This window comes from Entelurus aequoreus, linkage group LG11 (assembly GCF_033978785.1).
Source record: "Entelurus aequoreus isolate RoL-2023_Sb linkage group LG11, RoL_Eaeq_v1.1, whole genome shotgun sequence".
Classification (NCBI taxonomy): Eukaryota; Metazoa; Chordata; class Actinopteri; order Syngnathiformes; family Syngnathidae; genus Entelurus; species Entelurus aequoreus.
In genome coordinates this window covers 7,437,133-7,463,216 of record NC_084741.1, presented here as the reverse complement: position 1 = coordinate 7,463,216, position 26,084 = coordinate 7,437,133, and the positions used below count along the sequence as shown (strand labels likewise).

Below are 26,084 nucleotides of genomic sequence, written 5' to 3'. Positions count from 1 at the left end.
AATATCGAATAATTTTGTAATAGAGTAATGTATCGTTTAGCTTGTTCGATTAATCGAGTAATCGGATTAAAAGCACTTTGTAGCTTCAATGTGTATTTTAGGGAAAATAGTTGAAAAAAAAAAAATGTTTCTACTTTCCATATCCTTCATTCTTTTTTCAATAATAAAAAAAATAAAAATAATAATAATAATAATACATTTTTAATAAATTTAATAAAAATAAATAGGATATTTTTTGAGAAAGGATTTGGGAAGCTGACAGATTTTGGCCTGAGGACCTCAAGTGTGAGTTTTTGTGTTATATGTGACATTTTGGGAAAAAAATAATGCATGCCAATCAACGTTGCTGCTAAGAATTGAGGGCTGAAAATATCGATTAATTTTTAATAGAGTAATCTATCGGTTAGCTTGTTCGATTAATCGAGTAATTGGATTAAAAGCACTTTGTAGCTTCAATGTGTATTTTAGGGAAAATAGCTCAAATAAAAAACTATTTTTTTATTTTCCATAACTTTCATTATTTTTTTAAATAAATGCACATTATTAACATTAAAATAATAATAATAATACAAAAATAATAATAAATAGGATATTTTTAGAGAAAGGATTTGAGAAGCTGACAGATTTTGACCTGAGAACCTCAAGTGTGAGATTCTGTTTTATATCTGACATTTTGGAAAAAAATGATGCAGGAAAATCAACGTTGCTGCCAATAATTGAGGGCTGCAAATATCGATTAGTTTTGTAATAGAGTAATCTGTCGATTAGCGTGTTCGATTAATCGAGTAATCAGATTAAAAGCATTGTGTAGCTTCAATGTGTATTTTAGGGAAAATAGTTGAAATAAAAAACTAATTGTTCTACTTTCTATAACCTCCTTTTTGTTTTAAATAAATGTACATTATTAAAATTTAAATAGTAATAATAAAATAATAATACATTTTTAGAGAAAGGATTTGGGAAGCTGACAGATTTTGGCCTGAGGACCTCAAGTGTGAATTTTTTGTGTTATATTGTACATTGTGGAAAATAATAATGCATGAAAATCAACAATGCTGCTAAGAATTGAGGGCTGCAAATATCGATTAATTTTGTAATAGAGTAATCTATTGTTTAGCTTGTTCGATTAATCGAGTAATCGGATTAAAAGCACTTTGTAGCTTCAATGTGTATTTTAGGGAAAATTGTTGAAATAAAAAAAAATGTTTTCTACTTTCCATAACCTTCGTTCTTTTTTTAATAAATGCACATTATTAACATTAAAATAATAATAATATTACAATAATAATAAATGGGATTTTTAGAGAAAGGATTTGAGAAGCTGACAGATTTTGGCCTGAGGACCTCAATTGTGAGTTTTTGTGTTATATCTGAAATTTTGGGACAAAAATAATGCATGAAAATCAACAATGCTGCTCAGAATTGAGGGCTGCAAATATCGATTAATTTTGTAATAGAGTAATCTATCGGTTAACTTGTTCGATTAATCGAGTAATCGGATTAAAAGCATTTTGTAGCTTCAATGTGTATTTATGGAAAATGGATCAAATTAAAAATAAAATTATACTTTCCTAACTTTCATTCTTTTTTTATTAAATGCACATTATTAACATTAAAATAATAATAATAATAAAATAATAATAAATATGATTTTTTTAATTGAGGGCTGCAAATATCGATTCATTTTGTAATGGAGTATTCTATCGATTAGCTTGTTCGATTGTTCGATTAATCGAGTAATCGGATTGAAAGCATTTTGTAGCTTCAATGTGTATTTATGGAAAATAGTTTAAATAAAAAAATGGTTTTCTACTTTCTATAACTTTCATTCTTTTCTTAATAACTGCACATTAATAACATTAAAATAATAATAATAATAATAAAACAATTTAAAAACTCCCCTGTTCATCAGCGTGCTACTACAGTGGCCGTGCAGAAACTATGTCCACATATTTAAAGAGGAAATAGAGTATGATCATTTTGTCATTTTTTTAAATAATTAAAAACAGTTCCTTGTGGTGTATGAAACATGTTTAGGATAAGCTTTGCCTTTAAATTTAGCGTACATTTCACTCCACAGTGACATCTTTTGCATGGTATGATAATAATAAACAAATACATCTCGTACTTTATGGATTAAAAAAAAAAAAAAAGTGGTGTTATGTAAACATTCTGGTCCTAAGTTTGGAAATAAATCAGATATGTAAATTCCGGTTGAATTAGGGGTAAAACACTAACTTGTTTAAAGTTGAATCAGATATTAAGACATGATTGTGGAGGGAGGTGTAGTCAGCGCTGCCTGCAGGAGGAAAAGTCACCGCCTCTGTCCGTGGTGCTGAGAACAGAGCACCATCAGACGGGGGCGTGGCAGTGCTGACGGCGAGACACAGCTGGCCGGTGATTAGATTTCACAGGTGGTACGTGTTAATCTAATCATCTGTTGTCTTTAACAGTAAGCGGCCGGGAGCAAGAGGAGATAGAGGATACGGACGTGACTGAACAGTCACGTTCTAATAGGAGAGAAAACTTTTGTTGAAAAAACATTATCATTAAAACCTTGTTGAACCTGCCCGCTTGGCTCCGGTGCCGTGTCTGTCTAGGAAGCGACTTCCACAATGATATTTTGACATGAGTCTTGGGGAGCGTATTTCTTAGAATAATCATGTATATATATTATCACACAACTTTAGTATGCTTAAAGTCTGTTGCTTTAGTTATTAGCTATTGTGCTCAAGTTAGACTTTTGTATCTGTACAAGGACAAAACTCCTTGTCTGAGGGGTGGCCTCAGTCGCAGATGTTATCTTTGTTGTAGCCCGCTAACAGCCAAGGACTTCAAGGACCTCAACGAAGATAAGACGACAGCACGCAGACGAAGCGGAGACTTCAAGGACCTCAACGAAGATAAGATGACAACACACAGACGAAGCGGAGACAAGGCGAAATCACAAGGTCCCCAGCACATCCTGTCACGTATTGTGCGTACTGGACATGCTTTGCATAATATATGTGACCACTCCTTTTAGAGGCGGCCTTAGTGATGTTGACTGTGGAACTCCTGAGTAAATAGAGGGACACGGGAGCTGAACCTTAGGGCGTAGGGCAGCTCCATACGTTCTCCTCATGAGCTAAATTGAACTCTGTCTCTGCATGATTCCTTGCTTCTTGTCTGATTAATAGATGTCATCAATGTTTGAACCTGACAGTATTTTTTTTTACTTATGGGTCAAATGTGGCTATTTGGGCCTTTAAAAATGACAATCAGGCACTTCTGACGATCTGCAGAGCAGGTTTGTTGCATTCTTCCAGATCACAGGTGATTACAGGAGATTGAACAACGCGCTAAGTCAACGTGTGGTTTGTCAGGCTAATGAAAAGGCAGTAATTGGGATTAGTTTGCCAACAAGAGGCCCGGAGAGACCGGCCATTTCTGCTTAGGGAGCGACGTGGAGTAATGGCTTCCGGCGCGTTCCTAAAAACCCAAGAGGGTAGTCGGGGTCGTCATCGGGCCCCGGTTGTGTTTATTTGAGTATTCGCCTTAATAAAGCAAGCCAGTGTAGCCCCTCTCTTCATCTTCCAGCCTCTGTGACCCCCACTTTCACCTTTTGTCCATCCTAACCCCCCTTTAAACTTCAGCCAGCAGCCTTCCTTCCTCACCTGACATCCCGGGGACGGATTAAATTTGGATCCAGGTGAAATATTCATCTGACGGCCGTCTTAATTTCGCACACCTTTTGATGCGGAGGTCACCGCCTTTTCAAGTCCCCCTTAAGAGGCTCCAAGTTGGGAAGCTTGCATCCAAACGTGCACGGCACCATTTTTTGCAGCCTTATGGGATAAACGCAAGCAACCTTTTTTCGTTTTCTTTTTAATACGGCATAATTGTGACGATAACCATAGGAACAAAAACGGAATTTAATTGGACATGAGTCTGCTCAGTACAATATGAGCGATATGTTAACTATTGTTCTTCCTCCAAGGGAATCTAAAGGCCTACTGAAATGCATTTTTTTTATTTAAACGGGGATAGCAGATCCATTCTATGTGTCATACTTGATCATTTCGCGATATTGCCATATTTTTGCTGAAAGGATTTAGTATAGAACAACGACGATAAAGATCGCAACTATTGGTATCTGATTTAAAAAAGGCCTTGCCCCTACCGGAAGTAGCGTGACGTAGTCAGTTGAAAGTCTCCTCACATTTTCCTATTGTTTTCAATGCAGCTAGAGCGATTCGGACTGAGAAAGCGACGATTACCCCATTAATTTGAGCGAGGATGAAATATTTGTGGATGAGGAACGTTAGAGTGAAGGACTAGAATGCAGTGCAAGACATATCTTTTTTCGCTCTGACCGTAACTTAGGTACAAGCTGGCTCTTTGGATTCCACACTTTCTCCTTTTTCTATTGTGGATCACGGATTTGTATTTTAAACCACCTGGGATACTATATCCTCTTGAAAATGAGAGTCGAGAACGCGAAATGGACATTCACAGTGACTTTTATCTCCACGACAATACATCGGCGAAATGCTTTAGCTACGAGCTAACGTGATAGCATCGTGCTTTAACTGCATATAGAAACAAAAAAATAAACCCCTGACTGGAAGGATAGATAGAAAATCAACAATACTATTAAACCATGGACATGTAAATACACGGTTAATGCTTTCCAGGCTGGCGAAGGTTAACAATGCTGTGCTAACGACGCCATTGAAGCTAACTTAGCAACTTAGCAACGGGACCTCACAGAGCTATGCTAAAACATTAGCTCTCCACCTACGCCAGCCAGCCCTCATCTACTCATCAACACCCGTGCTCACCTGCGTTCCAGCGATCGGCAGAAGGACGAAGGACTTCACCCGATGCGTTTGGCGGCCCGGAGACGTACGAAGTCAAGGTGAGGTCGGCGGCTAGCGCGGCTAGCGTGGCTAGCGCGGCTAGCGCGGCTAGCGCGGCTAGCGCTCCAACAAAGTCCTCCTGGTTGTGTTGCTGTAGTCCGCTGCTAATACACAGATCCCACCTACAACTGTCTTCTTTGCAGCCTTCATTGTTCATTAAACAAATTGCAAAAGATGTCCAGAATACTGTGGAATTATGAAATGAAAACAGAGCTTTTTGTATAGGATTCTACGGGGTACCATAACTTCCGTTACTCTGACTTCGTCATGCGCATACGTCATCATACCGCAACGTTTCAGCCGGATATTTCCCGGGAAATTTTAAAAGTCACTTTATAAGTTAACCCGGCCGTATTGGCATGTGTTGCAATGTTAAGATTTCATCATTGATGTATAAACTATCAGACTGCGTGGTCGGTAGTAGTGGCTTTCAGTGGGCCTTTAACTGCATATAGAAACAAAATAAATAAATCCCTGACTGGAAGGATAGACAGAAGATCAACAATACTATTAAACCATGGACATATAAATACACGGTTAATGCTTTCCAGCCTGGCGAAGGTTAACAATGCTGTTGCTAACGACGCCATTGAAGCTAACTTAGCAACCGGACCTCACAGAGCTATGCTAAAAACATTAGCTATCCACCTACGCCAGCCAGCCCTCATCTGCTCATCAACACCCGTGCTCACCTGCGTTCCAGCGATCGACGGTGCGACGAAGGACTTCACCCGATCACAGATGCGGTCGGCGAGACGGAGGAAGTTAAGGTGAGTTCGCCGGCTAGCGCGTCTGCTATCCATCTCTGTCCTCCTGGCTGTGTTGCTGCAGCCAGTCGCTAATACACCGATCCCACCTACAACTTTCTTCTTTGCAGTCTCCATTGTTCATTAAACAAATTGCAAAAGATTCATTATTATAGTGTTCCCAATGTTAAAAGGATAAAGCCATTGTTTACAAATTTGGTAAATAAATAACCAAACAATTTATATTTTGTTGTTTTCTTACTGTACCGAAAATGAACCGAACCGTGACCTCTAAACCGAGGTACGCACCGAACCAAAATTATTGTATACCGTTACACCTAGGGATGTCCGATAATGGCTTTTTGCCGATATCCGATATGCCGATATTGTCCAACTCTTTAATTACCGATACCGATATCAACCAATACCGATACTGATATATACAGTTGTGGAATTAACACATTATTATGCCTAATTTGGACAACCAGGTATGGTGAAGATAAGGTACTTTTTAAAAAAATGAATCAAATAAAATAAGATAAATAAATTAAAAACATTTTCTTGAATAAAAAAGAAAGTAAAACAATATAAAAACAGTTACATAGAAACTAGTAATGAATGAAAAATTGTAAAATGAACTGTTAAAGGTTAGTACTATTAGTGGAGCAGCAGCACGCACAATCATGTGTGCTTACGGACTGTATCCCTTGCAGACTGTATTGATATATATTGATATATAATGTAAGAAGCAGAATATTAATAACAGAAAGAAACAACCCTTTTGTGTGAATGAGTGTAAATGGGGGAGGGAGGTTTTTTGGGTTGGTGCACTAATTGTAAGTGTATCTTATGTTTTTTATGTGGATTTAATAAAAATAAAAATAAATTAAAAAAAAAAAAAAAAAAAAAAAAAAAACACGATACTGATAATAAAAAAACCCGATACCGATAATTTCCGATGTTACATTTTAACGCATTACATTATCGGACATCTCTAGTTACACCCCTACCCATTGGGTTGAGTTTTTCCCCGCCCTGATGTGTGACCTGAGCCGAGGACGTCGGTGTGGCTTGTGCAGCCCTTTGAGACACCCGTGATTTAGGGCTATATCAGTAAACATGTATTGATCGATTGATAAACGGCTGCATGCTGCGTTCTAGTAACCGCTCGTGCCGCACGACAACAATCCGCACGTTGACAAACGAAAGCGACGCTGATGAAGTCATTAATGCGACGTTAAAACCACGTTCATTTGCTTCATGACTTGACCAAAATGGCCTCACATCTCTATTGCGGCAAACTGTAGTGTCAGGAGAGAGAGGGAAGGGGGGGAGCATGTGGTGTGTGTGGGTGGGGAGGGGGTGCACAAGACAAGAAAAGCACTCTTTTATTCTCCCCCCCGGCAAATAGAATCGGCGATACGACACGACGCGACCATCTGGCCTCAACTTAGATCAATGTGCTGTAAAAAGCAGCCGAATCAATGGCGACAACTCCACCTTGGATGCCCACCATTACCCAGATGGCACTTTGGGCAGGGGGGTAAGGGGGGGGAAGGGGGGAGTCGGCACCACCCACCTTGAAGACGCCGTTTGTTTTTTTTACCCCTCGGCAAAAGTTTAGACGCGCTCCTCCCTCTGCTAGCAAATGGCAAGGTGTCCCTAAACTTCTGACTTGCATTTTTTTTTTTTTTTTTTTTTTTCATTCATCAGTCTAACAAAATAATACACAATAATACCATAATAATACAATTTTCAATTCCAAAACAATAAACATCTCATTTTCTGGTGTGGTATCATTTCCAACTTCGAACACGGCGTCGGTTGCTATGTAGGGTGCCGCTTTCCATCATTTTCAGCAGACCGCATTGCATAATGGTTAGTTTCATGCTTGTAACAATATCAATCCAAAAATTTTACTTTTTTTTTTTTTTTTTGTTTACTTAAAGAGTAAAAAAAAATTGTGGATTTTACCGCTGTTTTTGTACAGAAAAAAAACGGCAGCTTAGTTGCCAGACTTTTACTGTAAAATATATGGTGTGTTTTTTAATTATTATTATTACTATTAGAGATGTCCGATAATATCGGCCGGCCGATATTATCGGCCGATAAATGCTTTAAAATGTAATATCGGAAATTATCGGTATCGTTTTTTTTATTATCGGTATCGTTTTTTTGTTTTGTTTTGTTTTTTTTATTAAATCAACATAAGAAAAACACAAGATACACTTATAATTAGTGCACCAACCCAAAAAACCTCCCTCCCCCATTTACACTCATTCACACAAAAGGGTTGTTTCTTTCTGTTATTAATATTCTGCTTCCTACATTATATATCAATATATATCAATACAGTCTGCAAGGGATACAGTCCGTAAGCACACATGATTGTGCGTGCTGCTCGTCCACTAATAATACTAACCTTTAACAGTTAATTTTACTAATTTTTCATTAATTACTAGTTTCTATGTAACTGATTTTATATTGTTTTACTTTCTTTTTTATTCAAGAAAATGTTTTTAATTTATTTATCTTATTTTACAATTTTTTTTTTTTTTTTTTTTATGTAAAGAGTAAAAAAAAAAAGTGGATTTTACCGCTGTTTTTGTACAGAAAAAAAAACGGCAGCTTAGTTGCCAGACTTTTACTGTAAAATATATGGTGTGTTTTGTAATTATTATTATTATTATTATTTAGTACCCTCAGCAAAAGTGTAGACACTAAAAATGGTTAGTTTCGTGCTTGTAACAATATGAATCTAAATATATTTTTTTTTTTATGTTTTTTTACAGAAAAAAAACGGCAGCTTAGTTGCCAGACGTTTACTGTAAAATATATGGTGTTTTTTAATTATTATTATTATTATTTAGTACCCTCAGCAAAAGTGTAGAGGCTAAAAATGGTTAGTTTCATGCTTGTAACAATATGAATCTAAATATATTTTTTTTTAAATTTGATTTTATTACTGTTTTTTACAGAAAAAAAATGGCAGCTTAGTTGCCAGACTTTTACTGTAAAATATATGGTGTGTTTTTTAATTATTATTATTATTATATAGTACCCTCAGCAAAAGTGTAGAGGCTAAAAATGGTTAGTTTCGTGCTTGTAACAATATGAATCTAAATATATATTTTTTTTAATTGTTTTTGTACAGAAAAAAAACGGCAGCTTAGTTGCCAGACGTTTACTGTAAAATATATGGTGTGTTTTCTAATTATTATTATTATTATTTAGTCCCCTCAGAAAAGGTGTAGAGATGCTAAAAAAGGTTAGTTTCGTGCTTATAACAATATGAATCTAAATATATTTTAAAAAATTGTGGATTTTCCCACTGTTTTTTACAGACAAAAACTGGCAGCTTAGTTGCCAGACGTTTACTGTAAAATATATGGTGTGTTTTCTAATTATTATTATTATTATTTAGTCCCCTCAGAAAAGGTGTAGAGATGCTAAAAAAGGTTAGTTTCGTGCTTATAACAATATGAATCTAAATATATTTTTAAAAATTGTGGATTTTCCCACTGTTTTTTACAGACAAAAACTGGCAGCTTAGTTGCCAGACGTTTACTGTAAAATATATGGTGTGTTTTTTAATTATTATTATTTTCACAACATATTACTGTCAATATAAATACAGTACCCTCAGCAAAAGTTTAGACACACTCCCCTGTGCTAGCGAATGGCAAGTTGTCCCTAAACTTCTGACGGAGCATTCCGGTTCTTTTTTCTCATTTTTTTAATTGTATTTTTATTTTTTTTCCATTTATCAATCAAATCAGTCTACAACAATAAACATCTCATTTTCAGGTGTCGTTATTAAATACGTTTTTTTGGCAATTCCAACTTCGAAACACAGCGTCGGTTGCTATATAGAGTGGCGCTTTCCATCATTTTCAGCAGACCACATTGCATAATGGTTAGTTTCATGCTTGTAACAATATGAATCTAAATATATTTTTAAAAATTGTGGATTTTCCCACTGTTTTTTACAGAAAAAAGCTGGCATCTTAGTTGCCAGACTTTTACTGTAAAATATATGGTGTGTTTTTTAATTATTATTATTTTCACAACATACTACTGTCAATATAAATACAGTACCCTCAGCAAAAGTTTAGACACACTCCCCTGTGCTAGCAAATGGCAAGTTGTCCCTAAACTTCTGACGGAGCATTCCGGTTCTTTTTTTTTATTTTTATTTATTTAATTTTTATTTTTTTCATTTATCAGTCCAACAAAATAATATACAATAATACCATAATAATAAAATTTTCAATTCCAAAACAATAAACATCTCATTTTCGGGTGTCGTTATTAAATACATGTTGTGGCAATTCCAACTTCGAAACACAGCGTCGGTTGCTATGTAGAGTGCCGCTTTCCATCATTTTCAGCAGACCGCATTGCATAATGGTTAGTTTCATGCTTGTAACAATATCAATCTAAATATATTTTTAAAAATTGTGGATTTTCACACTGTTTTTGTACAGAAAAAAACAGGCGGTTTAGTTGCCAGACTTTTACTGTAAAATATATGGTGTGTTTTTGAATTATTATTATTTTCACAACATATTACTGTCAATATAAATACAGTACCCTCAGCAAAAGTTTAGACACGCTCCCCTGTGCTAGCAAATGGCAAGTTGTCCCTAAACTTCTGACGGAGCATTCCGGTTATTTTTTTACATTTGTATTTATTTAATTTGTATTTTTTTCATTAATCAGTCCAACAAAATAATACACAATACCACCATAATAACACAATTCCAAAAACCATTGCGCAAACTCCATTCTGATGCTCCTTTCATGCCAACCGCATTATTAACCACAATCATTTCCGGGTGTTGTTGTTAAAACGGCGCAGGAGGGCTACAACGCCACACAACTATCTTCGTCCCAAAGGCACGTTGCCAGGTGTGTTATTAGACAGCTGTTGAAAATATCCCATTGCCAACCCCTCCCCCCTAAATTTGACATTGAGGCACATATTCCGCAACTACCCCCCCCCCACCCCACCCCCCCACCCCGCCGCCTCTCAGGGTGACACACAAACAAGCGCTCCTACTGCACCGCGATGACGGGAGTCTATAAAAAGCAATACTGTGTGACGGTGGCACACTTCAAGGTACATTTGTCTCAGCACCTTGACATTATTCTCTTTCTTTTTTTCCTTCTTCTTCTTACGAAAACAACTCAAATCTTTTTCTTTCCCCCCCAAGTCAACCGCTTTAAGGCACCCCGAGACATGAGCCACGATGTCAGGGAGCGCGGCAGTCAATCACGCCGACATATTTCTGTGGCGGATGTACAGTGAATGGCGGTCAAGTCGACTTTAATTAGGGCAGGGGTCACCAACGCGGTGCCCGCGGGCACCAGGTAGCCCGTAAGGACCAGATGAGTAGCCCGCTGGCCTGTTCTAAAAATAGCTCAAATAGCAGCACTTACCAGTGAGCTGCCTCTATTTTTTAAATTGTATTTATTTACTAGCAAGCTGGTCTCGCTTTGCCCGACATTTTTAATTCTAAGAGAGACAAAACTCAAATAGAATTTGACTTGGTCTTCACTTTTTTAAATAAATTCATTAATTTTGTTACTTTGCTTCTTATAACTTTCAGAAAGACAATTTTAGAGAAAAAAATCCAACCTTAAAAATGATTTTAGGATTTTTAAACGCATATACCTTTTTACCTTTTAAATTCCTTCCTCTTCTTTCCTGACAATTTAAATCAATGTTCAAGTAAATTTATTTTTTGTTATTTTAAAGAATAATAAATACATTTTAATTTAATTCTTCATTTTAGCTTCTGTTTTTTCGACGAAGAATATTTGTGAAATATTTCTTCAAACTTATTATGATTAAAATTCAAAAAAAATATTCTGGCAAATCTAGAAAATCTGTAGAATCAAATTTAAATCTTATTTCAAAGTCTTTTGAATTTCTTTTAAAATTTTTGTCCTGGAAAATCTAGAAGAAATAATGATTTGTCTTTGTTAAAAATATAGCTTGGTCCAATTTGTTATATATTCTAACAAAGTGTAGATTGGATTTTAACCTATTTAAAACATGTCATCAACATTCTAAAATTAATCTTAAGCAGGAAAAATTACTAATGATGTTCCATAAATAATTGTTTTAATTTTTTCAAAAAGATTCGAGTTAGCTAGTTTTTCTCTTCTTTTTTTCGGTTGAATTTTGAATTTTAAAGAGTGGAAATTGAAGATAAACTATGTTTCAAAATGTAATTGTCATTTTTTTTCGTGTTTTCTCCTCTTTTAAACCGTTCAATTAAGTGTAAATATCATTAATTATTAATAATAACATAGAGTTAAAGGTAAATTGAGCAAATTGGCTATTTCTGGCAATTTATTGAAGTGTGTATCAAACTGGTAGCCCTTCGCATGAATCACTACCCAAGAAGTAGCTCTTGGTGTCAAAAAGGTTGGTGACCCCTGAATTAGAGTCTACACGCAAGTGCAAATTACTACACGATGATGCCGTGTGGTCGGGGAAACGTTGGGACAATCCCTGAGAATTCCTACGGGCGCCCCTGCTTATGTTATGTGTGTGTAATAGCACAGTAAGAAAGGGATTACCTATGCATGGTCATGCACATAGTACACATTTTTTGTATATATTGTTTTTCAAATCACCTGACATGTATACTGTGTATATGTACATCATTTATCCATTTTTTAATGTAATTTTTTATATGCATGTTACAGGTTGCATATATTTTATTACTGAATGTATCATATGTGATGCGTATTTAACGGGCCACAATGGAAACAAGCCTTTTAGGCTTTTTGTGCCGTCCGTTTGCCTTTTTTTTTAAAAGCATTACATGGATTCAATTATTTGAGATGTCAATAAACTTCTCAATCAATCAACGAATCAATCAAAAAAACCTGACACATGAAACGTGACAAGTTGGGCGGGGATGCGCTACCCGCTTTAGCCGGCAGATGGCAGCGTTGAGTGTCTTGGAATGCGTTTCCGTGGCAATTCCAACTTCAAACACAACGTCGGTTGCTATGTAAAGTGCCGATTTCCATCATTTTCAGCAAACCGCATTGCCGAATGGTTAATTTTATGGAAGAAAAACAGCCCCTGCTGGTGTTACGTGTGTAACAGTACAATAAAAAGTGGATTCATATGGCCCCATTGGTCACGGTTTACCTGACACATGAAACGTGACAAAATTAGGGTGATGCACGATCCGCTTTAGCCGGCAGATGGCAGCGTTGAGTATCTTGAAATGCGTTTTGTGGCAATTACAACTTCAAACACCGCGTTGGTTGCTATCTAGAGTGGCGCTTTTCATCATTTTCAGCAGACTGCATTGCAGAATGGTTAGTTTTATGCAAAATCCAGCCCCTGCTGGTGTTATGTGTGTATAACAGTACAGTAAAAAGGGGATTCATATGGCCCCATTGGTCGCGGTTTACCTGACACATGAAACGTGACAAAATTCGGGTGATGCACGATCCGCTTTAGCCGGCAGATGGCAGTGTTGAGTATCTTAAAATGTGTTTTGTGGCAATTCCAACTTCGAACACCGTGTCAGTTGCTATCTAGAGTGGCGCTTTTCATCATTTTCAGCAGACCGCATTGCAGAATGTTTCGTTTCATGCAAAATCCAGCCCCTGCTGGTGTTATGTGTGTATAACAGTACAGTAAGAAGGGGATTCATATAGCCCCATTGGTCGTGGTTTACCTGACACATGAAACGTGACAAAATGGGGGTGACGCACAATCCGCTTTAGCCAGTAGATGGCAGTGTTGAGTATCTTAAAATGCGTTTTCGTGGCTATTCCAACTTCAAACACAGCGTCGGTTGCTATCTAGAGTGGCGCTTTTCATCATTTTCAGCAGACCGCATTGCAGAATGTTTCGTTTCATGCAAAATCCAGCCCCTGCTGGTGTTATGTGTGTATAACAGTACAGTAAGAAGGGGATTCATATGGCCCCATTGGTCGCGGTTTACCTGACACATGAAACGTGACAAAATTAGGGTGATGCACAATCTGCTTTAGCCGGCAGATGGCAGTGTTGAGTATCTTAAAATGTGTTTTGTGGCAATTACAACTTCGAACACAGCGTCAGTTGCTATTTAGAGTGGCGCTTTTCATCATTTTCAGCAGACCGCATTGCAGAATGGTTAGTTTCATGCAAAATCCAGCCCCTTAAGATGTTATGTGTGTATAATAGTACAGTAAGAAGGGGATTCATATGGCCCCATTGGTCGCGGTTTACCTGACACATGAAACGTGACAAATTGGGAGGGGATGCACGATCCGCTTTAGCCAGCAGATGGCAGTGTTGAGTATCTTAAAATGCATTTTGTGGCAATTCCAACTTCGAACACCGCGTCAGTTGCTATGTAGAGTGGCGCTTTCCATCATTTTCAGCCGACCGCATTGCAAAATGGTTAGTTTCAAGTGAGCTCCACCCAGGAATGGGGTCATATGAATCCCTTCCCTACTGTGGGGAGAAACTCATCATTTGTTTAGGATCTGGAATGTTCTGTAGCAGTCATTCTGGAACTTCACCACTAGGGCAGGGGTGTCAAACTTGTTTTTATGGGGGCCACACCGCAGTCATGGCTGCCATTAGAAGGCCGCTTGTAACGGTAAATAATTAATGATTTTTCCTCGGGATTTAAATGTTTTCCTTTTTTTTTTCCATAAAGACAAAAAAAATGGCAGCTTAGTTGCCAGACTTTTACTGTAAAATATATGGTGTTTTTAATGTATTTATTATTATTATTTTTACAACGCATTACTGTAAATAGAAATACAGTACCGCTGTTTAATTTTATTTTGGCAATTTAGCTGCCAGTTTTTTTTTTACCATAATAAAATGTGGAAACATACAATAATCAACCGAGGATTTTACAGTAAGAAATACAAATAAAATAAAAATACTGAAAACTTTTTTTCAACTTACAATAATATGCTGTAAAAAAAAAATCCCTAAATTGTACAGTAAAATCTATTGGTCATTTTTATTGTGTACACGTTGATGGATAACTATTTAAGGCAGATATATAAGTGTTTATTTGGATTTTCACCCAAAAAGTTAGATAGTACAATATTTGTTTTCCCTGTCAAACTAGGAAAAAAAAGAACTAATATCTTTAGTAAGAAAATAAGAAAGTAAAGAAAGAAAAATATAAGGTATTTTATTGACACATATTATTTCCAGGCTTTTGCGGGCCATATAAAATGACATGGGGGGCCAGATGTGGCCCACGGGCCCTTGAGTTGTGACACCTGTGCACTAGTGGTACTGTGCATGGAGCATCGTGTGTAATGTGGTCATAAATATCAAATATATTGTTCAATAAAAACTCTGCCTTGTTTTTAATGAATACTTAGGCCTACCACGCTACTGTATTTAAATGTTGGTCAATTTGGTGGTACTTGGTGCAAAAAAAGTTTAAGAATTACATTAAAAACTACTCGCTAAAGACTAGGGCAGGGGTCACCAACGCGGTGCCCGCGGGCACCAGGTAGCCCGTAAGGACCAGATGAGTAGCCCGCTGGCCTGTTCTAAAAATAGCAGCACTTACCAGTGAGCTGCCTCTATTTTTTACATTTTATTCGTCTACTAACAAGCTGGTCTCGCTTTGCCCGACATTTTTAATTCTAAGAGAGACAAAACTCAAATAGAATTTGAAAATCCAAGAAAATATTTTAAAGACTTGGTCTTCACTTGTTTAAATAAATTCATTAATTGTGTTACTTTGCTTCTTTTAACTTACAGAAAGACAATTTTAGAGACAAAATACAACCTTAGAAATGATTTTAGGATTTTTAAACACATATACCTTTTTACCTGTTAAATTCCTTCCTCTTCTTTCCTGACAATTCAAATCAATGTTCAAGTAAAAAAAAATGTTTAGAATAATAAATAAATTGTAATTACATTTTTCATTTTAGCTTCTGTTTTTTCGACGAAGAATATTTGTGAAATATTTCTTCAAACTTATGGATAAAATTCAAAAAAATTATCCTGGCAAATCTAGAAAATCTGTAGAATCACATTTAAATCTTATTTCAAAGTCTTTTGAATTTCTTTTAAAATTTTTGTCCTGGAAAATCTATAAGAAATAATGATTTGTCTTTGTTAGAAATATAGCTTGGTCCAATTTGTTATATATTCTAACAAAGTGCAGATTGGATTTTAACCTATTTAAAACATGTCATCCAAATTCTAAAATTAATCTTAATCAGGAAAAATTACTAATGATGTTCCATAATTTTTTTTTTTTTTTTTTTTTTAAAGATTCGAATTAGCTAGTTTTTCTCTTCTTTTTTTCGGTTGAATTTTGAATTTTAAAGAGTCGAAATTGAAGATAAACTATGTTTCAAAATTTAATTGTCATTTTTTTTCCGTGTTTTCTCCTCTTTTAAACCGTTCAATTAAGTGTAAATATCATTAATTATTAATAATAACATAGAGTTAAAGGTAAATTGAGCAAATTGGCTATTTTTGGCAATTTATTTAAGTGTGTATCAAACTGGTAGCCCTTCACATTAATCACTACCCAAGAAGTAGCTCTTGCTTTCAAAAAGGTTGGCGACCCCTGGACTAGGGGTACTAAACAAACTTGTATTAATATCTAAATTGCGATTCTCATTTATTCCGGTCGAATGATTTTAAACAACAATTCCTATATAAAAAAAAAAGAAAAACTTCACTTAATAAAAAAACATTTTGAAAAATGCTTTTTTTAGGCCATCTTCTGTAGCCACTGTGCATGGAGTATTGTTGTCGTGTGTGTAATGTTACAGTGGCCATAAATATCAAATATACTTGTCAAAAAAAAAAAAAAAAATCTGCCTTGTTTTTAATGAATACTTAGGCCTACTACGCTACTGTATATAAATGTTGGTCATTATGGTGGTACTTGGGGGAAAAAGTTTGAGAACCACAGGGATTACATTAAAAAGTACTCACTAAAGACTAGGGATGCTAAAAAAATGTTTAAAAAAATAAAATAATAATATCCAAATTGTGATTGTCATTCATTCTGGTCAAATGATAATTTTTCAAAAACGATTCCTATTAAAAGAAAAAAGAAAAACTTATTTAAAATTTTTTTTTAAATGATCTATTATTGATCTTGTACTTAATGCACATTTCCGTCTTACGCCAGCAGCCACGAGGAGCTTTAGTAACCTGATTTGTAAACATTTTATCATGTTTATACCAAATAATGGATATTTGAATTTAGAATCATGTTCATGACTCGTCACTCCAAAAATCCGAATTAAATACAGACATTTTTTTTAAATATTTTTTTCCATACATGCACGTGATATCAAATATACTTGTTACATAAAACAACTCTGCCTTGTTTTTAATGAATACTTGGGCCTACTATGCTACTGTATTTAAATGTCGGTCAAAGTTTGAGAACCACAGGGATTACATTAAAAACTACTCACTAAAGACTAGGGATGCTAAAAAAAAAGTGTAAAAAAATAAAATAATAATATCCAAATTGTGATTGTCATTTATTCTGGTCAAATGCTAATTTTTCAAAAATTATTCCTATTAAAAGAAAAAAAAAATTATAAATATATATATATTTTTAAATACTTGTTTTAGGCCGTCTCCTGTACTCACTGCACATGTTCGTCTTACGCCAGCAGCCACGAGGAGCTTTAGTAACCTGATTTGTCAACATTTTATCATTTTGACACCAAATAATGGATATTTGAATTGAGAATCATGTTCAGAATTGAATTCAATTGAATTAAATCTACTAAAGACGCAAATCCAGAAATGTTTTAAAGTATTTTTTTCGATAAATGCACGCGATATAAATGATAAATAATTAAATAAATATATCAAATATAATTGTTTAATCCAAAAAATTCTGCCTTGTTTTTAATGAATACTTGGGCCTACTATGCTACTGTACTTAAATGTCGGTCAAAGTTTGAGAACCACAGGGATTACATTAAAAAGTACTCACTAAAGGCTAGGGATGCTAAAAAAAAAATAAAAAAAATAACAACAATATCCAAATTGCGATTGTCATTTATTCTGGCCAAATGATCATTTTTCAAAAACGATTCCTATTAAAAAAAGAAACATTTTCATTAAAAAATATATTTTTTAAATATTATTTTCAGGCCGTCTCCTGTACTCACTGCACATTTTCCTCTTACGCCAGCAGCCACGAGGAGCTTTAGTAACCTGATTTGTAAACATTGTATCATGTTTATACCAAATAATGGATATTTGAATTGAGAATCATGTTTTTTTTAATATTTTTCTCAAATACATGCACGTAATATCAAATATACTTGTTAAATAAAACTACTCTGCCTTGTTTTTAATGAATACTTGGGCCTATTATGCTACTGTATTTAAATGTCGGTCATTTTGGTGGTATTTGGTGAAAAAAGTTTGAGAACCACAGAGATTACATTAAAAACTACTCACTAAAGACTAGGGATGCTAAAAAAAATAAATAATAATAATAATAGTAATAATATCCAAATCATGATTGTCATGTATTCTGGTCAAATGATAATTTTGCAAAAATTATTCCTATTAAAAGAAAGAAAAAAGTATCATATTTTTCTAAAAATAATAATAATATCCAAATCGTGATAGTCATTTATTCTTGTGAAATGATAATTTTTCAAAAACAATTCCTACTAAAAGAAAAAAAACATGTATATTATTATTATTTATTTTTTTAATACTTTTTTTAGGCCGTCTCCTGTACTCACTGTGCATTTTCGTCTTACGCCAGCAGCCACGAGGAGCTTTAGTAACCTGATTTGTAAACATTTTTATCATTTTTACACCAAATAATGGATATTTGAATTGAGAATCATGTTCATGACTCGTGACTCCAAGAATCAAAATTAAATACAGACATTTTTTTTAAATGTTTTTTTTTTTCCAAACACGCACGTGATATCAAATATACTTGTTAAAAAAACAACTCTGCCTTGTTTTCAATGAATACTTGGGCCTATTATGCTACTGTATTTAAATGTCGGTCAAAGTTTGAGAACCACAGGGATTACATTAAAAACTACTCACTAAAGACTAGGGATGCTAAAAAAATGTTTAAAAAAATAAAATAATAATATCCAAATTGTGATTGTCATTTATTCTGGTCAAATGCTAATTTTTCAAAAATTATTCCTATTAAAAGAAAAAAAAATTATAAATATATATATATTTTTAAATACTTTTTTTAGTCCGTCTCCTGTACTCACTGCACATGTTCGTCTTACGCCAGCAGCCACGAGGAGCTTTAGTAACCTGATTTGTAAACATTTTAATCATTTTTATACCTAATAATGGATATTTGAATTGAGAATCAGAATTGAATCTACTAAAGACGCAAATTCAGACATTTAAAAAAATATATTTTTCTCCATAAATGCACGTGATATCAAATATATTGTTAATAAAACAACTCTGCCTTGTTTTTAATGAATACTTGGGCCTACTATGCTACTGTACTTAAATGTCGCTCAAAGTTTGAGAACCACAGGGATTACATTAAAAAGTACTCTCTAAAGACTAGGGATGCTAAAAAAAAATTTAAAAAAATAATAATATCCAGATCGTGATTGTCATTTAATTTGGTCAAATGATCATTTTGCAAAAATGATTCCTATTAAAAGAAAAAAAAACATTTATAATGTTTTATTTTATTTTTTTAAATATTTTTTTAGTCCATCTCCTGTACTCACTGCGCATTTTCGTCTTACGCCAGCAGCTTTAGTAACCTGATTTGTAAACATTTTTATCATTTTTATACCTAATAATGGATATTTGAATTGAGAATCAGAATTGAATCTACTAAAGACGCAAATCCAGACATTTTTTTAAAAATATTTTTCTCCATAAATGCACGTGATATCAAATATATTGTTAATAAAACAACTCTGCCTTGTTTTTAATGAATACTTGGGCCTACTATGCTACTGTACTTAAATGTCGCTCAAAGTTTGAGAACCACAGGGATTACATTAAAAACTACTCTCTAAAGACTAGGGATGCTAAAAAAAAATAAATAAAAAAAATAATATCCAGATCGTGATTGTCATTTAATCTGGTCAAATGATCATTTTGCAAAAATGATTCCTAATAAAAGAAAAAAAAAACATTTATATTGTTTTATTTTATTTTTTTAAATATTTTTTTAGTCCATCTCCTGTACTCACTGCGCATTTTCGTCTTACGCCAGCAGCTTTAGTAACCTGATTTGTAAACATTTTATCATTTTTATACCAAATAATGGATATTTGAATTGAGAATCAGAATTGAATCTACTAAAGACGCAAATCCAGACATTTTTAAAAAATATTTTTCTCCATAAATGCACGTGATATCAAATATATTGTTAATAAAACAACTCTGCCTTGTTTTTAATGAATACTTGGGCCTACTATGCTACTGTACTTAAATGTCGCTCAAAGTTTGAGAACCACAGGGATTACATTAAAAAGTACTCACTAAAGACTAGGGATGCTAAAAAAAAAATAAAAAAAAAAATAATATCCAGATCGTGATTGTCATTTAATTTGGTCAAATGATAATTTTGCAAAAATGATTCCTATTAAAAAAAAAAAAACATTTATATTGTTTTATTTTATTTTTAAAAATATTTTTTTAGTCCATCTCCTGTACTCACTGCGCATTTTCGTCTTACGCCAGCAGCTTTAGTAACCTGATGTGTAAACATTTTATCATTTTTATACCTAATAATGGATATTTGAATTGAGAATCAGAATTGAATCTACTAAAGACGCAAATCCAGACATCTTTTTAAAGATTTTTGTCCATAAATGCTTTTGATATCAAATATATTGTTAATAAAACAACTCTGCCTTGTTTTTAATGAATACTTGGGCCTACTATGCTACTGTACTTAAATATCGGTCAAAGTTTGAGAACCACAGGGATTACATTAAAAAGTACTCACTAAAGACTAGGGATGCTAAAAAAAAATTAAAAAAAAAAATAATATCCAGATCGTGATGGTCATTTAATTTGGTCAAATGATCATTTTGCAAAAATGATTCCTATTAAAAAAAAAAAAACATTTATATTGTTTTATTTTATTTTTTTAAATATTTTTTTAGTCCATCTCCTGTACTCACTGCGCATTTTCGTCTTACGCCAGCAGCTTTAGTAACCTGATTTGTAAACATTGTTATCATTTTTATACCTAATAATGGATATTTGAATTGAGAATCAGAATTGAATCTACTAAAGACGCAAATCCAGACATTTTTTTAAAAATATTTTTCTCCATAAATGCACGTGATATCAAATATATTGTTAATAAAACAAATCTGCCTTGTTTTTAATGAATACTTGGGCCTACTATGCTACTGTACTTAAATGTCGCTCAAAGTTTGAGAACCACAGGGATTACATTAAAAACTACTCACTAAAGACTAGGGATGCTAAAAAAAAATTAAAATAATACTAATATCCAGATCGTGATTGTCATTTAATTTGGTCAAATTATCATTTTTCAAAAACAATTCCTATTAAAATATAAAAAAAATGTATATTAATTTTATTTTATTTTTTAAAATACTATTTTTAGGCCGTCTCCTGTACTCACTGCGCATTTTCGTCTTACGCCAGCAGCTTTAGTAACCTGATCTGAAAACATTTCATCATTTTTACACTAAATAATGGATATTTGAGTCGTGTTCATTACTCGTCACTCCAAGAATCAGCATTTTTTAAATTTAATTTTATTTTTTTTCGATTTTTATCTTATACTCAACTTAATTGACCAGTGTATGAGGGATTCAAGCGGGGGGTGTGCAACATGCACCCCGTGGGCAATAAACAGCCCACCGGCGCACTTGATTTGGCCCCGTGCATTTCTCAAAAGTGTTATTTTAAAAAATGAAATAAAATTCTATAAATAAGCACTTTAAAAAAAAGCCCAAGAAAAAATAAATAGGATTCCCATCAGGAACGCCTTGCACACTAAAAGTGACATTATGGAGAAAATGGACAATAAGATGCCATTTTTTTCCTGTCAAATCCCATTTCTGTCAGGCGTCCACTCCATTTTTCCACACCTGCACCCATGAGGTCAACTTCCACGCAAGGGGGAGGCGAGGTCACGCTGCACCAAAAAAAAAAAAAAAAAAAAAAAAAAAAAACCTCACCCCGCTTCTTTTTTTTTAAATTTTTTTAACGACATTGACGTGCTTGCAGCCGCCTCCTGTTGCGCGCCCGGCGTCGAACGCGTGGACAAAAAAAAAAAAAAAAAAAAAGTCGCTCACCTATTCGGATGACGTGGGGCATCCCGTGCGAGTGTCGAATCCACAAGAGACACGCCAGCGTCCACGTCCAGTATTCCCAAGTCACACTCCGGGTGGGAAGGCGCCACGGGTGCCGCATGCTGGATATAAAGTCCCCCCCACAGCCACTTTTTCTCTTTCTTTCTCGCGCGTGGGAGAGACTCCTTTAAAATTCCACAGTGTCCAAGTGTCCTCTCATACTTGCAGCATTCCTCCAAAATGTTTTGGTTTTTTTTTCCCAAACTGAAACAAAAAAAAAGCAGGCGCTCCCGCGCAACGTCTGCGTCCACTCCTTCCACGGGCGCGAGTGTGGACTGGTTGCCTTCTGCGCGCACACGCTATCGCAACTCCCCCCCCCCCCCCCCCCCCACCCCCGTCCCCCTCCTTTTTTTTTTTTTTTTTTTTTTGCGGGACTTAACCACACACGCACGAAAACGCGCGCCAAGACCACGCGTGAACGAGCGCTACCCAAATGGATGCTGTTGGATCTATTTTGCGTGTCCTTCCGCGACGCGCAGGTGGACCAAAAAAAAAAAAGGGGGGGAGGGGGCGTGGGGGGGGGGGGGTTACTGTGATGCTCCTCCGCGTTCTGCTTTGCGCGCACGCACCCACGCACGCACGCAGGGCAATGCGCGGGCGTGAGGCTGCAGGTGGTCCAGCGAACGTGCGCGCTTTGATTAATGCGCGGCGGTTACGCGCGCGTAACTGTCAACAGTGAAGAATTTTTTTTATTTTTTATTATTATTATTATTATTATTATTATTATTATTATTATTATTATTATTATTAAATAGCCAACAGTCATAGTCCTAATGTACTTTACTGTCTTAATATTGCTCTACATGAGGAGCAGCCACTAGATGGCACTAGACTAGTGCGTTATGTGTATATTTGTATAACTACCATCCATCCATCTTCTTCCGCTAATCCGAGGTCGGGTCGCGGGGGTGGCAGCCTAAGCAGGGAAGCCCAGACTTTTCCTCTCCCCCAGCCACTTCGTCCAGCTCTTCCATAAATCCATAAAAGGATCCCGAGGCGTTCCCAGGCCAGCCGGGAGACATACCGTATGTCCTTGAATTGGCGCCGGGAATATGGTATTCGCATTCCTCGAATTACAGCCGGGTCAAACTCGTTTCGCAAAATAATTAGCGCATGCTCGGCACTTCCGCCAGGTCAAACATGAGTCATTAAATGACTCCCGCCTCCTGGTGGTAGAGGGCGCTAGTGATCCTTCTTGCGACTGCTGGTGCTGCAGAAGAAGACAACCGGCAGCAAGAGTGCGCAGCCATTGTTTGCTTGGACTTTTACCATGGAGGATTACATATCTAAAATAAAACCGTTTTCTAAACCGGACTTTCAATCGAAGCAGAAAGTAATACTTAAAAGGAAGATCTCCATCGAGACAGAGATACTTTTAAAACTGAAGAAAGATAAGGAAGACTTCTATATCGATGCTTTTCTACAAAAGGAGCTGGCATGGACTCATTTATACCTAAAGGTAAGACAATAATAATGTTTTTTTTATTAAATGTGTTTTTCATGATAAGGTAAGCGCCGGAGTGAGAAGAGGTTTTAAAATAATTAGCGCATGCTTGGCCATCCCGAAGGCTTCTGGTAAGCGCCGGAGTGACAGGAGGTTTTAAATTAATTAGCGCCCCTGCGGCTATTCAAGGAAATACGTTAGTCTACCCCAGTGATTTTCAACCACTGTGCCGCGGCACACTAGTGTGCCGTGAGATATTGTCTGGTGGACCGTGGGAAATTATGCAACTTCACCTCATTGGTCCCAAAAAACATTTTTTGCAAATCAATAATCATAATGATGTGCCGTTGTCTAGTGCAGTGTTTTTCAACCACTGTGCCGCGGCACACTAGTGTGCCGTGAGATACAGTCTGGTGTGCCGTGGGAGATTATCTAATTTCACCTATTTGGGTTAAAATTATTTTTTGCAAACCAGTAATTATAGTCTGCAAATGATGTGTTGTTGTTGAGTGTCGGTGCTGTAATTGCTTTGTAGATGTCGGAAACAGCGGGAGGCAGTGTGCAGGTAAAAAGGTGTCTAATGCTTAAACCAAAAATAAACCAAAGGTGAGTGCCCTTAAGAAAAGGCAGTGAAACTTAGGGATGGCTATGCAGAACGAAACTGGCTACAAAGTAAACAAAAACAGAATGCTGGACGACAGCAAAGACTTACTGTGGAGCAAAGACAGCATCCGAATGTACATCCGAACATGACATGACAATCAACAATGTCCACACAAAGAAGGATAAAAACAACTGACATATTCTTGATCGCTAAAATAAAGTAGATGCGGGAAATATCGCTCCAAGGAAGACGTGAAACTGCTGCAGGAAAATACCAAAAAAAAAAGAAAAAGGCCACCGAAATAGGAGTGCAAGACAAGAACTAAAACACTACACACAGGAAAACATCAAAAAACTCCAAATAAGTCATGGTGTGATGTGACAGGTGGTGACAGTACACCTACTTTGAGACAAGGGCTATAGCGATGCATGCTTGGTTATGCTTTAAAGCAGGGGTCACCAACGCGGTGCCCGCGGGCACCAGGTAGCCCGTAAGGACCAGATGAGTAGCCCGCTGGCCTGTTCTAAAAATAGCTCAAATAGCAGCACTTACCAGTGAGCTGCCTCTATTTTTTAAATTGTATTTATTTACTAGCAAGCTGGTCTCGCGTTGCCCGACATTTTTAATTCTAAGAGAGACAAAACTCAAATAGAATTTGAAAATCCAAGAAAATATTTTAAAGACTTGGTCTTCACTTGTTTAAATAAATTCGTACATTTTTTTTAGTTTGCTTCTTATAACTTTCAGAAAGACAATTTTAGAGAAAAAATACAACCTTAAAAATGATTTTAGGATTTTTAAACACATATACCTTTTTACCTTTTAAATTCCTTCCTCTTCTTTCCTGACAATTTAAATCAATGTTCAAGTAAAACATTTTTTTTTATTGTAAAGAATAATTAATACATTTTAATTTAATTCTTCATTTTAGCTTCTGTTTTTTCGATGAAGAATATTTGTGAAATATTTCTTCAAAATTATTATGATTAAAATTCAAAAAAATTATTCTGGCAAATCTAGAAAATCTGTAGAATCAAATTTGAATCTTATTTCAAAGTCTTTTGAATTTCTTTTACAATTTTTGTTCTGGAAAATCTAGAAGAAATAATGATTTGTCTTTGTTAGAAATATAGCTTGGTCCATTTTGTTATATATTCTGACAAAGTGCAGATTGGATTTTAACCTATTTAAAACATGTCATCAAAATTCTAAAATTAATTTTAATCAGGAAAAATTACTAATGATGTTCCATACATTTTTTTTTATTTTTTTTTTTTAAAGATTTGAATTAGCTAGTTTTTCTCTTCTTTTTTTCGGTTGAATTTTGAATTTTAAAGAGTCGAAATTGAACATAAACTATGTTTCAAATTTTAATTGTCATTTTTTTCGTGTTTTCTCCTCTTTTAAACCGTTCAATTAAGTGTAAATATCATTAATTATTAATAATAACATAGAGTTAAAGGTAAATTGAGCAAATTGGCTATTTCTGGCAATTTATTTAAGTGTGTATCAAACTGGTAGCCCTTCGCATTAATCACTACCCAAGAAGTAGCTCTTGCTTTCAAAAAGGTTGGTGACCCCTGCTTTAAAGTCATATCCAACAATTGCGACAACGACTTTTTACTGTCAACTGAGTTTTGTTTTTTTATGATTTCTGCTGGTGGTGTGCCTCCGGATTTTTTCAACGCAAAAAATGTGCCTTGTCTCAAAAAAGGTTGAAAAACTCTGGTCTAGTGGCTGTGCTGTGTAGAGCTCGGCAGGGTAATCTTGTAATACTCCATGTCAGTAGGTGGCGGCAGGTAGTCCATTGCTTTGTAGAAGTCGGAACGCGTCGAGGAGTGTTTGTCGTGAACCCAATATGCAGAGCACAGCGGGAGACAGCGTGCAGGTAAAAAGGTATGTAACGCTTAAACCAAAAATGAACAAAAGGCAAGTCCCGCTAGGAAAAGGCACTGAAGCATAGGGATGGCTATGTCAAACTGAACTGGCTACAAAGTAAACAAAAACAGAATGCTGGACGACAGCAAAAACTTACA

General features: G+C 35.4%; 1 protein-coding gene across 1 annotated transcript in view; it reads right to left on the bottom strand.

Annotated features, from left to right (window-relative positions):
* The window catches only part of grik3 (glutamate ionotropic receptor kainate type subunit 3), a 283,714-nt gene extending 261,466 nt beyond the window's left edge, over positions 1-22,248 (bottom strand). Inside the window, exon 1 of the mRNA XM_062064042.1 lies at positions 21,944-22,248. Coding sequence (XP_061920026.1) covers positions 21,944-22,061 — 118 coding nt within the window. The 5' untranslated portion in view covers positions 22,062-22,248. The remainder of the gene's footprint in view (positions 1-21,943) is intronic.
* Between the last annotated feature and the right edge of the window lie 3,836 nt (positions 22,249-26,084).